A 16,892-nucleotide genomic window follows, 5' to 3' on the forward strand; every position below is an offset into this window, starting at 1 on the left:
TTAGGGTTTGAATCAATTGAATGTATACAAAGAAGGAAACACACCCCTTTTATTTGGCTTAAAAAGTTAAATTCATACTTGTGAGAATATTTGTTTGGTTTTTATAAGAAATGTGAAATATTATATTACCTCATAAAATATATAACAACAATCATATGATAGTATTCAAACCCTACGCTCTTTCTCAGCCCCCACGTGCGTCTACCCTACGTTTTTTTCCTTCTCCGTCCGGTGACACATCCTAACGACGTCATCGTCGGACGGGACCTCTTTGCCAAAGTCCTCTTGGCTACTATTCTTCTCTGACTTGAGATCTGAAACCTGTTTCAATGATCGGGAAGGGCGATTGTGCGTCTAGGCAGGAGTTCTCTTGGCTTTGGGGCTGGCGGAAGCAGTGGTGGAGGATTGACACGATGGGTCGATCCACTTAGTTCATAAGTGCAGTGGATATGGGCGATGGGATGATGGTAGGTGATAAGATCAGATGACAGGCATGGTTTGTTTTTAGGCAAAGGGGATTAACATGCTTTGGCTGGATTGGTTGATTGTTGGCAATCTCCAGTGATCTCCCTGACCTGCTCTCAGGTGTATGGCGGTCATCAACTGGGTAGAAGGGTTCTCTTTCCCTCTTAGACATATTTCTTTGGGCTTGAGTTTAGGAACTAAGCCCATTATGGGCAATTATGTTTTCATGTTCTTGTTATTTCTTTCAGTAGTTTGTACTATGTGGTAATTTTTGTTAATATGTCGAGCTTGTCTCGATGGGATGTCAGGTTTATCCTGATTGTATTTTTAGTGTTAATCATGGAGTTTCATTGTGCATGGTGCTTCGTTGTTTAGATAGGTAGATGTGATATGTGTCTTTTTGACTTTTCCATGAATCATTGGCTATCCTGAAAGGTGGTAGCAGGTGGACGTGTAGAGACGATTCCTTGACTTTTGTTTGTGATCTAAATGAAAGATTTTATCATCTTCAAAAAAAATTCATGTGATAGTGATCTTTCATATATAGATACCACAATTTGACTCGTATATATCTTGCTCTCTTTTGAGAGTATGTGCTAGTATACTGCTTCATTTGCTTAATATCTGTCAAATTGAAAATCTTAAAAAATTGAATCATGTCAGTAAGTAAGACTAATTTTGTTGGAAAGAGTTTAAATTAATAAGTTATAGGACGTAAGTGTGATTATATTGTATCAATCTGATTGTGTTCGATTAATAACGTCTTGATGAACTCAAATTAATAGAATCACTAATCTCTTAATGTGCAAGTGGCATACATTATTATCATTATCAAATGATGAATTATTTGAGACGGTTACATTGCTACAGTGCGACTACTCATTGGTTTTATTTCATAACAATTTAACAAATGTGGTTCTAGACTTCTAGTCTTCTAGACACGAAGAGTTCTGGAATGATCCATGATCACCGAGGACCAACCCGTCATGGACAAATGGCGACATGGCATCCTTAAGTAAATTTTTTTTATACTGTGGGGTTTGTTTGATTTTTTTATACTGGACAATTATATATTTTTTTGCATTTTCAAACATCTCGTTTTCACGTATCACCTGTGGCTTAGAGTAAAACCTCCCTCATCTTGATATGCCATTTGCAGTTCACGATTTAAAGACATAGAGATAAAAACCTTAGCAATAATCATCTATTATTGTTTTAATTTCTTAACTATAATTTTATATTCAGTAAAAAAATTATTGCAAATCATAATTTCCACTGCCACAGTACCACAAACTGATATTATTGTAATGTTTACTTGCAGATTTGTATTTTCATAAATTTAAGTTTATTAGGTAAAGTATCTGAAAAGTTTAAAACATGTAGGTCCGACTGTACGAATTTGGGAGCATAACTCGAGTAGGCATCCGCTTTCAAGGAGCCCCCCATTCAATTTTAGATTTAGTTTGAGAAAGACAGCAACCAAGCCAACCTTTCTTATTGCCACGCCCCATTTCTTCATTTTCTTTATTTCAAGGAGCCGAAATTTGCACTCCAATTTTTGCATTCTACATTCTTTTGTCCTCATTTTGACCAAATTACCCCTCATTTTACATCAACTCCCTCTCATCCACGAGAAACAAAAACGACCCAACGCCCACCAGACATGAAGATTTCTCTCTCATTCTTCCAACAATCCACCACCTATCGCTCTATGTCCGCTCTCTTAGCCTTGCGTAAACAAAGCAGTATCAGGCTCTCCAGGCGATTCACGGTGCCCGAGCTCCGAAACATTTCTGGTTCTCATGAGTAGGACTGGTTGATTGCTCGCGGATCATGGAATAGCTTTTCTGGGTTAGTGAATGAGTGCTATGGATGATCTACGAGTCTCATTCGTGGCTTTAGTAAAGATTTCTCAAGGTCTTGATGGTTGTGGCAATACATGTCATTCAATTCTGGTGCTTACTTTACTTAATTTATTCTATGTCATTCCTTTCGATTCCTTTTGTGAACTTGGGCTATGATAAATTGAAAAGTATTCACATATGTTCACTTCAATCTAGCCTTATAAAAGCAAATAATTGTCTACAATTTCAGAGGAACCATTTTTCTGGGTGAAGAAATCAAAGGCCATGAATTAAAGAGAGAAGAGAGATGAAGAACGTCGAAAAGGCTATGATATCAGTTCTAAAGGCTATGGTGAACTTCTTCCCTTAGATTTTAAAGTGATCGATATATTCATAGTTCCTCTTCTCTCAGATTTACAATCAGCTGTGTGTAGCAATGAGTTTCCGGCGAACTTCTTCTTTCAAAGAAAATAGTCTGGCATTTGAAGACCAGCCAGGAAGAGAGGGCATAGAATTTTTTTAGTTTCATTTAGAGAGATGATGCAGACCGGAACTCAACTAGTAGAGGGGCAATTTGGTCGAAACGAGGATAAAAGAGCGTAAAATGTAAAATATGAGTGCAAATTTGAGCTCTCTCTTCTTATTATACCATTAGTTCTTCTGTTTTTTAGTGAAAAATAAATAAATTCATTAATTAAGGGATGCACTCAATTACAAGACCCGCACATACGTGAGGCCAAAAGAAAATACAAAGAGCATGACTCACCAACTCAATCAAAGTAGAAAGAGTGAAAGGAAACAGACAACTCAATATCTATGAGTCAAAGACCCTACAACCGAAAACATAAAAACAATTATGTTAACAAATCCACCACACCCATCACCAATGCATGCTAACATTATCGTCACCATCACCGTAAGCAACATAAGGTAGTAGGGTGTATTAAATCGAAGCGCAAAAGCCGGAATACCAGACGCCAATCAAATTTTAAGGTACAGATCATTTGATAACCCACAAACAAAATAACAACATACAAACTACCATTAAAATCAAAACATGAAGGAGTTGTGCCTGACGAGAAAGAACCAAGAAACGTAATCATAATCGTAACAAAGAACCAAAACCGAGGAAAATGGGGGGGGGGGTGATGAACCCACGCGTGAGCACCCATAATCCAATTAGGGAGTGCCAAAAAGCACTTTAAGCGTGCAGACGTACAATCTATCATGGAAGAATACAATGGTAAATGATGAGTTGTTTTGGTGTAGAATAGCTAATAGTTGGAATGGATTGGTACTAATATGAGGAACCAAGTCCTCTTAAACTAGACCAAGCCAGTAGTAGAATTCACGTAGGGATAACGCACCACATAACGGGTGAAAAATGTACCACATAATAGGTGATATGATTAATAGGTCAAAAATTAAAAATAGCTACCTCATATGGGCTAAATACCCAGACTCAGACCCAGGCCAAGACCCAAACTCCAAACCCATGAGGCGAAAGCCCTATGCTCAAAGGAATAGACCAGGCACAAAGAACTTGTGCAGCACGCACAAAAGCCGTCGTTCTTGTCGTTGGTTGCCGCACCAGAGATGACTTTTCTATTTTAAAATCGTGCGCGTAAGGGACGTCCTAAAAAAACGGCCAATATTTTACTTTATTATGCCATTAATTCCTGCATGATATTTCCCATAAAAAAATTGGCTTGAATCTGTTCAAGCAGAATAGACATAGGATTCCTTCCGGGATGCGTAAAACCCTAATCCTAAATAAAAATAATGGACATTTCAATCTTTTGGATTCCAACTTTTGACACTGATGAAAGTAATAATTGGTGGTCAAATGCAGATAGTGATATCTTGAGGAAGGCTGAAACATCATAATGAGGACGGCAAAAGAGTGCTAAAAGGAAGGAATGCTGGGATTAAGGGGTCCCAAGATCCACAAATAACAGAATGATGAGTTATGTCTCTCTTCTTTTATTTTTCTTTGCTCAAAATGATTAACTATGTCTAGGTTCATCAGGCTGCCATGCTTTGTGATCATTGATACATTAAATCAGGGACCTGATAGTGTGAATAAAACCAATAACATGTACTCAGTGTCAAAAGTTGATCATTGTACGGCTATCACATAAGGTCATAATCTTCCACTGTTACTGAACACTCATTCTACTTCAAAACCATTACCTTTCCTTATAGTATATTGAGCTAGAGTTCCTTATAATGTTAGGTTCTCATATTAGTTCAAATAGTTTGAAGAGTCTTTGCAAGTTTCCAACAGTTAAATTTCAGTTGCAGTGTTACAAATTAATTCTCTTTGTTCATTACAAGAAGTAAGCTATACAAAATAAAAAAAAGAATAAAAAAAAAACTTGCCTGCACATACAACTAAACTGTCATTGTTGAACAGATTGGGGAACCAGGACCAATTCTTGACGCTATGGCTATTATGCTTGAAAATATCTCAACTGTTACAGTTGTAGCCAGGACCACAGTTGCTGCTGTTTACCGTACTGCTCAAATTGTAGCTTCCTTACCAAATTTGTCCTATCAAAACAAGGCAAGTATGATTTATGGTCCTGTACTTATTCTTCTGTATAACATAGATTTAGTCTGTCTAATTAATCTTTCATCCCCTCTTTATAGGCTTTCCCAGAGGCATTGTTTCACCAATTACTCCCAGCTATGGTCCATCCAGACCATGAAACACGTGTTGGAGCTCATCGCATCTTCTCTGTTGTTCTTGTGCCATCTTCAGTTTCCCCTAATCTATTCTCATCTAATACTGAGACAAAAAAGGCCTTCGATCATCACAGGACACTCTCAAGAGCTGTCTCAGTGTTTTCTTCTTCAGCAGCCCTCTTTGAGAAGCTGAGGAGGGAGAAAATTTCCTTAAGGGAAAGTATCTGTGAAGAAGATGGGAACACTGTTCCTGAAGGAGAAGAACAAAACACTAATGATGGGTTTCTGAGCAGATTGAAGTCATCTTATAGTCGGACTTATAGTATGAAAAGCTTGCCTGCACCATCAACACCAAATAAAAATTCCATGAGCAATACGAAGGAACTTGTGAGTGTTTTTAAGTTTTTTATTGCTTACAATATTGTTTTGTACACCTATCAGCCTATGGCAATATAGTAACGTTTAGGGATCTTATCTAGTTTATTGTCTGAGTTGCCTTTTTAAACCCTGTCTTCAATCAGGCAAAGTTAGCTGTTCTTAGAGTAGTAGTACAGGCAGTCACACCTTTCATTAATTCATTAATCTTTCTTTTTGAAGAAAGAAAAAATGTAATCAAAAGCTTGCATAAATATTTCTACACTCTTACAGTAGTGCTTTTACTTCGGTGTCTTTTACATTTATGGAGTGGAAGACTCATTCCATAACCATTTAAGCTTTTTTTGCGATGATTCAGTGGTCGCCTAACATGATAGTAGCTATGAACACTGGCGGTGGTCGTAAAATGTCTCTATCTATTTTGATCTGTCTGCCTCTCCACGTGCTGGATGAGGCTGGAAATGAGGGAGGGTGTTCATCACTGGCTTGAGATTCATTGTTGGCACTCTCTATAAAAGCATATATAGGAGTTCAATTATTGAATTGTATGTAAAAAATTTGATTCCTCAATACTTATCATTTACATTTCTTAAATCACAGGACTCTCATTTCCTCCGGTTGAGCAGCCACCAAATAACTCACTTGCTTTTATCAATTTCGGGACAATCCATCTCTCCTGGGAACATGCCTGATAACTATGAAGCAATTGCTCACACATATAGCCTTGTATTACTCTTCTCTCAGGCAAAGGTAATTGTCAGGTTTAATTTGAATCTTTTCAGTACTTTAAAATGCTTATGATCAGTATTTTGGTCATTTTAGTCCCAAAATATTAAGAACGTTTTGTTCCTTCGATGAAATTCTTTATTGGCTTATTCTTATTCTTATAAACTGATTTAGGGATTAGTAACGGATGATTATATCTAGACATTCAATTTCATGCATAGGAATCTCAGAATAGTTGTGATTATTATGGCATCATGTTAATTAATTATAGTATCAGCAGTATGAGAGATGACCTTCTATACTTCCGCACCCACAACTCTTGGTTTTTTTATTTTTAACTATTGTTGGTGGGGGGCAGGGATTAGCCTTATCGATTTTGATGATCAACATACCCATAGAGTTTCAAAAGATGGGATGTAATAGGAATTCGTTTGGTCTTTCATAGCATCTTTAAATGCTTGGTAGGTCACCTTAGGGTACTATGCACAAAGAGTAAATTTACCATGAGGGATTCTGGTTCTCAAGTGTATACGTAGAATCAGTTGTATCCATTTCCCCATATTATGCAAGATGAGCTTCGGAATTTTTTTTTTTTATAATTTTATTTTATATTCTTCCAGAATTCCAGTATTGAGGTTCTTGTGAGAAGTTTTCAGCTGGCATTTTCCTTGCGAAATGCCTCTCTCATTGAAGGTAAGCCGTGCAAATTAGTGAGCATCATTTCTTATATGTTTTTCTCTCCATTAATAATAAGATACCTTAATTACTTGGTTCCACTGATGATAAGAAAGTGAGAAAAAATATCAATAAATTCCTATTGAAGGAAAGAGTCATTTAAAAGAAGAAAGTAAACACTGTTTATGTTCAAGCAATTATATTTTTATTCCTATAGAAGTTCGTCCAGCATTCATCATCATGATAATCAAAGAAAATTTAAACAAGCTCGATATTGCATATCAGGATGTTAGTTCAAGCCTCTTTTAACTGTTTCATTTCAGGGCCATTGCCGCCATCCCGTCGCAGATCCCTGTTTACACTGGCAACATCGATGATTCTTTTTCTATCAAAAGCATACGATTTTGTCTCTCTGGTTGATAGAGTCAAGGCAACACTGACAGATAAACAGGTGTCTAATTTGGTTCAGCAGACATTTACATTGTGTAATTCTTGGGTAGGTCTTATTAGCTGTAAACTTTATCAAGTAGACTCAGTGACTCACTATATGGAAAATCAGGTTGATCCATTCCTACATTTGGTTGAAGAGTACAAGTTACAGGCTGTGAACACTGGACCTGACCTTCCCACAAGTATCTATGGATCTCCAGAAGATGATAATTTGACTCACTATCGCAAATTGTGATTACTGAAAAGCAAAGTAGGGAATCATTTGCTTCTGAAATTGTGAAGAGCTTGGACAAATTGACAGAAGTAAGCCTCAGGACAATTGAAGTTGGTTGGACCCATACATAGTAAATAAGAATGTTACTTGTGCTATAATATTTATAATGACACTGATCTATATGCAGCCTGAATTGTCTTCTATAAAGGAGGAGCTTCTTAATGATTTTGCACCTGATGACATTTGTCCACTAGGAGCACAATTGTTCATGGAAGCTCCGAAAAAACTTTATCAGGTTGATTCCATAATTACCGAATCTGTTAAGGAGGTAAGTAGCTTGCATAAATTTCTGTTTTTGTTTTGCCTTCTTTCTTTTTTCTTGTTCGTTTCTTCTGTTACTAGGAGCGTATAAGTGACTCACCGCCGCACCTCACTTAAAGGGTGTCAGCAAAGAGTTGTCTAGGTTAATTCATGCTTGTGAATTCTAGTTTATAATTTTACTCTATTATTTCAGGATGCTCCATTATTTTCAATGGAAGATGACTCTGTTCCAAGCTCATTTACTTGCCTCATGAACAATGTAGAATTACCTGTAGATCATCCAAATCTTTTACATGTAAATCAACTAATGGAATCGGTATGTTAACCACGACATGCTATGTTAATTTTTATTACTTACAATTAATACATGCAATGTTTTGATATTATGCTTTTTTTATGCATTCAGGTCCAGGAGACAGCAAATCAAGTGGGACGGGTTTCAGTCTCAACCAATCCTGATGTATCGTTCAAGGAAATGGCTGGCCATTGTGAGGAACTTTTGCTAGGAAAGCAGCAAAAGATGTCCAAGTTGATGAGTACCCAAAAGAAACAGGACTATTTAATGAGCTTCTCTTCGAAAATTCATAATGATGACCTGCAAGAGATGAATAACGCTTCTCATATCAACATGGGTTCCCATACGGTAGTCTGGCTATAACTCAAAACTATGCATAATTGTGCTATTTAAATCACATCTTAGACGCTATGAATATTTCATATATACTACAAGGTTTCTGAGTGTTTGTGCAAAATTACATGCAGAGCGGTAATCCTTTTGCTGATCACACTGCCACTACGTACAAACCACGGCCAACCGAAGGCCATGTACCAATGCTATGTGCAACGGAATACCAGCATATTCCCCACTCTTCCTTCAGACTACCAGCCTCAAATCCATATGATAACTTCTTAAAAGCTGCAGGCTGCTGATTCTGTAGAGGTATGCAAGGAAACTAGCTATCAGTAGTCTAGGTTGCTCAACAGGGTCACCATCGCTGAGCAAGTCTTTTTTTTTGTGCATGTGTTGGGGGTTAATTATTCTATAGGCTTTGAAAAGAATGTTGTTAACTTGTTATCGAAGATCAGCGAAAATTGTAACCTTTCCATTTCCAATTCTTTCATTCTTTTCCTTTTCCAATACTTGTACACAGTCATGGGGAAGTGGCCTTATTAGATTGCTTCTTCCCTTATGATCTCATTTTTCTGCAAAGCCGCAAGTACATTTTGAAACTTATTATTTGATATTCACTTTAGTCTTTTTTTTTAATTATTATTATTTTTTTAGTTCTGAACTTTTATGCTTTACATCTGTAAATTTCTTACAATTTCTCGTCTTCTGAGAAGAGATTTTGGCTGGAAAATTCAACTCTATATATCCAAGCACCCTTTTATATTTTGACACTACCATCAGGAACACAACTGAGGGGTAATTCGAAACAGTGAGTTTTGATGAAACATATGTTACACAAATTGAAAACATTGATCGGGGAACATAGAACTTAAACCCGAGTTGTTTATTTTAGACGCAAAGAAGGTATATCGAAATTGAATTTTCAGAAGACAGAAGAAGGAAATTACAGAAATGCGCCACGTTTTAATTGTTTGGACACCTTTCAAAATACCAGGAAGCTTCTCTCTACATCATCTGTTTGCCCAGGAGAAGAAGAATCAAGAACTCAAGGGAGCTCCATTGGTAAGCTACCTTGCATTTTTGTATCTACTTGTTCAGATCATTTTAGATGGGTCGTGCAATGTATGTTGTCTCTGCTGTGTTGTGGTCATTTGTAGTGGCATGGGCAGGTGACCATCTCGTTGCTGACAGGAAGATATTTGGAGGCAAGTTAATTAGTTTTCAATTTGAAGCTTTCAAGTTTCAGTTTTGCACAAAGTCATGCTTTTCTGGATAATCTATTACATATCAATGTATGGCATACTCTGAATTTTTATATAGTATGATCATGATAAACTGTAGAATGATTTAGTTAGTGTCTTATAAGTTATAATTTAGTGTGTTTCATGATTATGGGACGGTGTCTCATTTATTTAAATCTTAAGACACACTTAATTCTAACTAGGTAGAATTGACACATGTATCTATTCAGTGATTAGGAGATGACATGCATTATTACTGCAGGATAGATTTTTTTTTTTTTGAGAAAAGATTGCTGCAGGATAGATAGATAGATGTGTAGTTGCTGCAATAGTATTCCTATTCCTTAACCTTATGTGCTTCGGTCGTGGACTTAGGAACTACTCCATCGACCGTTGCAAACAAAGAATGGTGGGAAGCCACTGACAAGAAGTTCCAGGCATGGCCTCGCACCGCCGGTCCACCTGTGGTCATGAATCCCATCAGTCGTCAGAATTTCATTGTCAAGTCACGCGCTGATTAATAAAATCTTCAACATGGTCACTTACTCTATCTCTGATGTAATGTAGTGTAATGTAATGACACTCCTATTTTGTAGGGTTTGGTTGCTGTGAATTTTGAACCATTTGAATCTTAATAAATGTCACTTGAACAAATCCTGAATTACCTTCATCATTAGTCACCAGATAATGCAGATGACACACATGATTTTATCTTAGGCTTTGCTATTTGTAGCATTACTCGTCAAGCAAATTTAAGTAAGGTGCCTATCATGAGGACTGAGAAATGGGTGAAAAAACATACTTCCCTATTGAATCCACATATAAGATATTGCCTACCAATTTCGTTGTTCCATTTTAATCCAGAGACCTAAATCTACATTGTTTCCGGAGTCAGCTTGATTTTTTTTTTTGATAATGATCCGGAGTCAGAGCTTCCTCTATGGCATGAATCTGTAGTCTATGAACAAAATCATACTAAATCCAATTAATTGCGATCTTCTACCTCAAACAGAACCTTGCAATTCCAATTTTTCACATGAGGTTTTCTCTACCAGAAACATCAGTCCCCTCTGCTTCACATTACCTGAATGATTTGAACTACGGCTATGCTAGTTCTTTCTCAAACCACTAAAATTCATCTAAACACTGCAAATCGATACTGGCATTGAGATTTCAGAACCAGGAATTACAATGGTACAAAAGGGTAATATACTAATATACAACAGCAGAAACTTAGAGTAGTCGTTTCCTATGGGAGGAAGGACTCTCGGTGCATCACCATCCAAAAATGATTACAACTGCTGCTTCGATTGAAACTAGTCCGTGGAGGATCTGAAGGACCCAGTCTTAATAAACTTTGAAGATAACTATTTTCACTGCAGCTGGAACGTTGCATGAACATAAGAACCTTGATCTGGTTGGTTCATGATTACCAATCTGTCCGATTCACTTTATTTCTTGAAGCATTTCCACAATCTTCTTCATTTTTGGCCGTTTGGCCGGGATGCTGTCAGTGCAGAGTAATGCAATCTTCAATGCTGCAAGCATTTCTTTCCTCCAACCAAAGGAAACAGTACTGAGCGTTGCGTCAAGAATCTGCTCTGGGGTTTCCCCTCTCATGGGAGCATTATGCACCCACTTCACCAAATCTACTCCCTCATCAAAGGCCTCATCTACTGGCAATTTGGTAGTGAGGATCTCCAGCAAAATAACGCCATAGCTATAAACATTTCCAGGAGCTGTAACTTGCATTGTATATGCATATTCTGATAGCAGACAAGCAAAACAGAATACTTAAATAGTTAAATGTGAGGGCAAGTTACAAAAAGACTAATAGTTTAATAAAGCTAGTAAGCTACTAACAAAAATGAATAAATTGTAATGTACCTGGAGGAATATAACCAAAGGAGCCAGCAACCGCACTAATACTGGCTGTGCCTCTGGACGGATCCAACAGCTTTGAAATTTCAATCTCTCCGACCAGAGGCTTAGAGTTAGCATCCAAAAGAACATTGCCAGAAGAAATATCAAGGTGGATAATGGCCACATTATGAAGAAAAGCCAACCCTTCTGCTACTCCAATGGCAATAGATAGTCTTGTTGGCCAGTCAGGTTGATATTCAGGTTTCTTGGAAGACTCATGAAGAAGCTGGCACAATGTCCCATAGGGCAAGTAATGATGTAGCAAAAGAGCTACATCTTCATAAATAACAAACCCAATAGGGCGCACAAGGTTATCATGGCAGAGCTTACTCAGCCTTTCAAGCTCTCTAATCATCTTGTTCTGGTGATGAACTATTGTCCTGTCCATGGACTTTAGTCGCTTCACTGATACTATCAATCCAGATGGCATTACAGCCTTGTAAACAGTGCTAAAAGTCCCAGTACTGACCTTGTTTGAATCCTTCATTGTTGCTTTAACAGCACAGTCGAGATCAATTGCTTGTCTGAGATTCTCAACAAAAACATTCCCTGCTACTATCACTGGTAGGTTGTTGGCGCCTTCATCTTCAGTCTCAGCAGCTTTCTCTTCCTTCTCTTGTCTCTCTCTCATCATAAACAGCAGAACAACTACAGTTACTGAGACAAAAATGGTCAAACCAGAGCCAATAACTGCGAGTATGATCCTGTAAGATACCCTGTGATGGTAGTTGTCATGGTCACCACTGTATCCACATGAGGAGCTCAGTGGTTCACCACATAGCCCTTTATTTCCCAGAAAACTTGAATTTGGACTTTTCTGGAATGGTACAAATGTAGGTACTGGACCAGTGAACAGATTGTTTGAGAAATTAACCTCAATCAAGCTCATCATTCCCTTGAATGCAGGTGGAATTATATCGGAAAGCTGATTATTAGAGACATCAAGAGAAACTAGCTTATCAAGTTTACCTAACTCAGGGGGAAGAGGCCCGCGGAGATGATTGAAGCTCAAATTTAAAGCTATTTGCAAGTTTTTGATACGACCAATTTCAGGAGGGACATTACCGGTCAAATAGTTTCTTCCCATTTGCAGCTCAAGCAATTTAACACAGTTCCCAATCTCATGAGGTATCTCCCCCCTTATCGAATTCTGGCTCAGTAGCAAGTATTGCAATCTTGACATGTTACAGATATCATTTGGTAAGGTACCATTGATTCTGTTGTTGCTGAGATCCAGCTTGTTAAGATTCTTGCACCCGAGAATTGATTTGGGAATTTCTCCAAACAGACTGTTACTAGAGAGAATTAGCTCCTGCAGATTCATCAGCTGTCCAAGCTCTGGAGGTATCCTACCAGTAAATCCATTTGAGGCTAAATTCAGGAGGGTAAGATTTGAGCAATTGGAAAATTCTGGAACAATGACACCAGAAAGATTGTTGTTGTCAGCTTCAAAGTACGTTAGGCCACTAATATTCCCAATCGTGTGAGGAATGCTACCTATAAGATCATTGTTCCCAATTCGGATACTAGAAAGGCTACTGCAGCTTCCTATTTCTGTTGGAATTTCTCCACTCAATCTGTTTTGGGTCAGAACTAAAAATTCCAGCTTCCCTGAAGCAAATATGCTCGTCGGAATTGGGCCTTCTAGCCAGTTGGAATGTAGATTCAACGATTCAAGGTAAGAAACTGAGCCTAGATTATCTGGAATTTTGCCCCCCAATTGATTCTCATAGGCAGTAAAAACTCTCAAATTGGTCAAATTGCCCACCCAAAGTGGGATAGAACCATTCAGATTATTACTAGATATTTGAAAATCCTCTAACTGACGTAGGAACTTAATACCATCTGGTATTTGGCCTACAAGCAAATTATTGGACAAGTTCAAAGATCTAAGGTTTCTGAGGTTACCCAACTCTAGTGGAATCAAACCTTCAAACTTATTCAAAGACATATCAAGAAACTCAAGCAGAGACAAATCCCCAAAAGCAGCAGGAATGGAACCATGGAAACCATTAAAAGAGAGGTCAAGCCTCTTCAAAGCTTTGAGCCCAGAAATGATAGTCACATTACCTCGAAGGTCATGATGAGAAAGATCAAGCCTTTCAACCATTGAATGGTTCAAACCGCAGCTAATGCCAGGCCAAGAACAGTAGTCTGAGTTGTTCACACCTCCCCACCCAGGCAGTCCTCCAAGCTCTTCACTGATGGCTAACAATGTGGTCTGATCATGAAGCTGAGCACCCGCAAGCTGAGTCTGAGACTTAAATAAGAACCCAACTAGAAAAGGCAGCAGCCACCACAGCAATGCCATTGTTGGTTGTCTTCTTTTGCAGGTGTGGAAAAGAACTTAGCTTTCTTCCCCAAACTGAGAAAAGGGCATAAACCCTTCAAACCAAGACCAAGTCTTTACTTGTTATAGTACCTAACAACAAAACCCAATGTCAGTTTTCCATTTTCTTGATCAGAAAATCAAACCCAATAAAAAGTTAAAAACCATGAAAGCCACCCACCATCAAAATGCTATAAAAGATTAAAAACCCCAACACAAGAATTCACTTCTCAGTTCGCCAAACTCTTTAACATTTCCAGATTCCTAAAAAGCAGGGCATTGCATCAGATAAAACCAATCCCTTGATTTTCGAGGGGAACAACATAAAACAAGTAGAGCAACCAAAGCTTGAGGATTGGAAGTGAGAGTGAAGACGCAGATGAAAAGAACCAAAAGCAAGAAGAAGCAAACAAAACATCTAAAAGCAGGATTGCATTATGGAACATGGGTTGTGTTGTACATGGAAAATGCCCATATCATGGAAACAAAGGAAAAGAAAAGGCCAAAAGAAGAAACAGGAAAGAGACCAGAGAGCAGGCAAGGCTTGTGTGAGTGACCGGAAGAAGAGTAAAGTGACGAGAGAAGCAGTAGTAGAGAGTAGAGAGTAGTAGTAGTAGTGCTGCAATGGTTGGGTTGGTTTCACGGACCAGGTGTTCCTCTCTGTCTTAGTGGGTCTTAACTGAAAAGGGTAGGCGAGTAGAGAGAGGAGATGGAAATTCTTTTGTCAAGTATGCTTCTTTCACGAGAAATGGGCAGTGATGAGTGAATGAACTAAACCTGATGCTGACCCATCCCTGCGTTAGCAGACAGAAGCATCAAGCATACGGCATACCATGTCATTATGTAATATATAAAATACACATGAAAGAATATTTGTGGCTTAAATTTAGGGTTTGAATCAATTGAATGTATACAAAGAAGGAAACACACCCCTTTTATTTGGCTTAAAAAGTTAAATTCATACTTGTGAGAATTGTTTGGTTTTTATAAGAAATGTGAAATATTATATTACCTCATAAAATATATAACAACAATCATATGATAGTATTCAAATCCTACGCTCTTTCTCAGCCCCCACGTGCGTCTACCCTACGTTTTTTTCCTTCTCCGTCCGGCGACACATCCTAACGACGTCGTCGTCGGACGTGACCTCTTTGCCAAAGTCCTCTTGGCTACTATTCTTCTCTGACTTGAGATCTGAAACTTGTTTCAATGATGGGGAAGGGCGATTGTGCGTCTAGGCAGGAGTTCTCTTGGCTTTGGGGCTGACGGAAGCAGTGGTGGAGGATTGACACGATGGGTCGATCCACTTAGTTCATAAGTGCAGTGGATATGGGCGATGGGATGGATGGTAGGTGATAAGATCAGATGACAGGCATGGTTTGTTTTTAGGCAAAGGGGATTAACCTGCGTTGGCTGGATTGGTTAATTGTTGGCAATCTCTAGTGATCTCCCTGACCTGCTCTCAGGTGTATGACGATCATCAACTGGGTAGAAGAGGCAGATGATTTTGGGCTTGGGATGGTTCTCTTTCCCTCTTAGACATATTTCTTTGGGCTTGAGTTTTGGAACTAAGCCCATTATGGGAAATTATGTTTTCATGTTCTTGTTATTTCTTTCAGTAGTTTGTACTATGTGGTAATTTTTGTTAATATGTCGAGCTTGTCTCGATGGGATGTCAGGTTTATCCTGATTGTATTTTCAGTGTTAATCATGGAGTTTCATTGTGCATGGTGCTTCTTTGTTTAGATAGGTAGGTGTGATATCTGTCTTTTTTACTTTTCCATGAATCATTGGCTATCCTGAAAGGTGGTAGCGGGTGGACGTGTAGAGACATTTCCTTGACTTTTGTTTGTGATCTAAATGAAAGATTTTATCATCTTCAAAAAAAAATTCATATGATAATGATCTTTCATATATAGATACCACAATTTGACTCGTATATATCTTGCTCTCTTTTGAGAGTATGTGCTAGTATACTGCTTCATTTGCTTAATATCTGTCAAATTGAAAATCTTAAAAAATTGAATCATATCAGTAAGTAAGACTAATTTTGTTGGAAAGAGTTTAAATTAATAAGTTATAGGACGTAAGTGTGATTCTATTGTATCAATCTGATGGTGTTCGATTAATAACGTCTTGATGAACTCAAATTAATAGAATCACTAATCTCTTAATGTGCAAGTGGCATACATTATTATCATTATCAAATGATGAATTATTTGAGACGGTTACATTGCTACAGTGCGACTACTCATTGGTTTTATTTCATAACAATTTAACAAATGTGCTTCTAGACTTCTAGTCTTCCAGACACGAAGAGTTCTGGAATGATCCATGATCATCGAGGACCAACCCGTCATGGACAAATGGCGACATGGCATCCTTAAGTAAATTTTTTTATACTGTGGGGTTTGTTTGATTTTTTTTTATACTGGATAATTATATATTTTTTTGCATTTTCAAACATCTCGTTTCACGTATCACCTGTGACTTAGAGTAAAACCTCCTCATCTTGATATGCCATTTGCAGTTCACGATTTAAAGACATAGAGATAAAAACCTTAGCAATAATAATCTATTATTGTTTTAATTTCTTAACTATAATTTTATATTCAGTAAAAAAATTATTGCAAATCATAATTTCCACTGCCACAGTACCACAAACTGATATTATTGTAATGTTTACTTTGCATATTCATATTTTCATAAATTTAAGTTTATTAGGTAAAGTATCTGAAAAGTTTAAAACATGTAGGTCCGACTGTACGAATTTTGGAGCATAACTCGAGTAGGCATTCGCTTTCAAGGAGCCTCCCATTCAATTTTAAATTTAGTTTCAGAAAGACACCAACCAAGCCAACCTTCCTTATTGCCACACCCCATTTCTTCATTTTCTTTATTTCAAGGAGCTGAAATTTGCACTCCAATTTTTGCATTCTACATTCTTTTGTCCTCATTTTGACCAAATTACCCCTCATTTTACATCATCTCCCTCTCATCCACGAGA

At 37.7% G+C, this 16,892-nt stretch overlaps 3 protein-coding genes and 1 pseudogene across 4 annotated transcripts in view; 2 read left to right on the plus strand and 2 right to left on the minus strand.

The window, feature by feature from the left end:
* LOC126800834 (protein SEMI-ROLLED LEAF 2) overlaps positions 1-9,017 on the plus strand; it is a 24,378-nt gene extending 15,361 nt beyond the window's left edge. Inside the window, exon 21 of the mRNA XM_050528244.1 lies at positions 8,731-9,017. The gene's annotated coding sequence lies outside the window, so the exon portion shown is untranslated. The remainder of the gene's footprint in view (positions 1-8,730) is intronic.
* The window catches only part of LOC126800837 (leucine-rich repeat receptor-like tyrosine-protein kinase PXC3), an 18,025-nt gene extending 3,813 nt beyond the window's left edge, over positions 1-14,212 (minus strand). The window contains exon 1 of the mRNA XM_050528247.1: positions 14,064-14,212. The gene's annotated coding sequence lies outside the window, so the exon portion shown is untranslated. The remainder of the gene's footprint in view (positions 1-14,063) is intronic.
* Positions 4,438-8,737, plus strand: LOC126800836 (protein SEMI-ROLLED LEAF 2-like; annotated as a pseudogene).
* LOC126800835 (leucine-rich repeat receptor-like tyrosine-protein kinase PXC3) lies at positions 10,862-14,545 on the minus strand. 2 transcript variants are annotated; one of them, XM_050528246.1, is made up of 3 exons: positions 14,410-14,545; positions 11,518-13,975; positions 10,862-11,396 (listed from the first exon to the last, which is right to left on the minus strand). In XM_050528246.1, exons 2-3 carry the CDS (start codon positions 13,862-13,864, stop codon positions 11,077-11,079), a joined length of 2,667 nt encoding a protein of 888 aa, XP_050384203.1. In that variant the 5' UTR covers positions 13,865-13,975; positions 14,410-14,545; the 3' UTR covers positions 10,862-11,076. The 2 variants fall into 2 exon arrangements, with proteins under 2 accessions (XP_050384203.1, XP_050384202.1); XM_050528245.1 differs by lacking the exon at positions 14,410-14,545 and adding an exon at positions 14,064-14,212.
* Between the last annotated feature and the right edge of the window lie 2,347 nt (positions 14,546-16,892).

The sequence above is a fragment of the Argentina anserina genome, chromosome 6, assembly GCF_933775445.1.
Source record: "Argentina anserina chromosome 6, drPotAnse1.1, whole genome shotgun sequence".
Taxonomy (NCBI): Eukaryota; Viridiplantae; Streptophyta; class Magnoliopsida; order Rosales; family Rosaceae; genus Argentina; species Argentina anserina.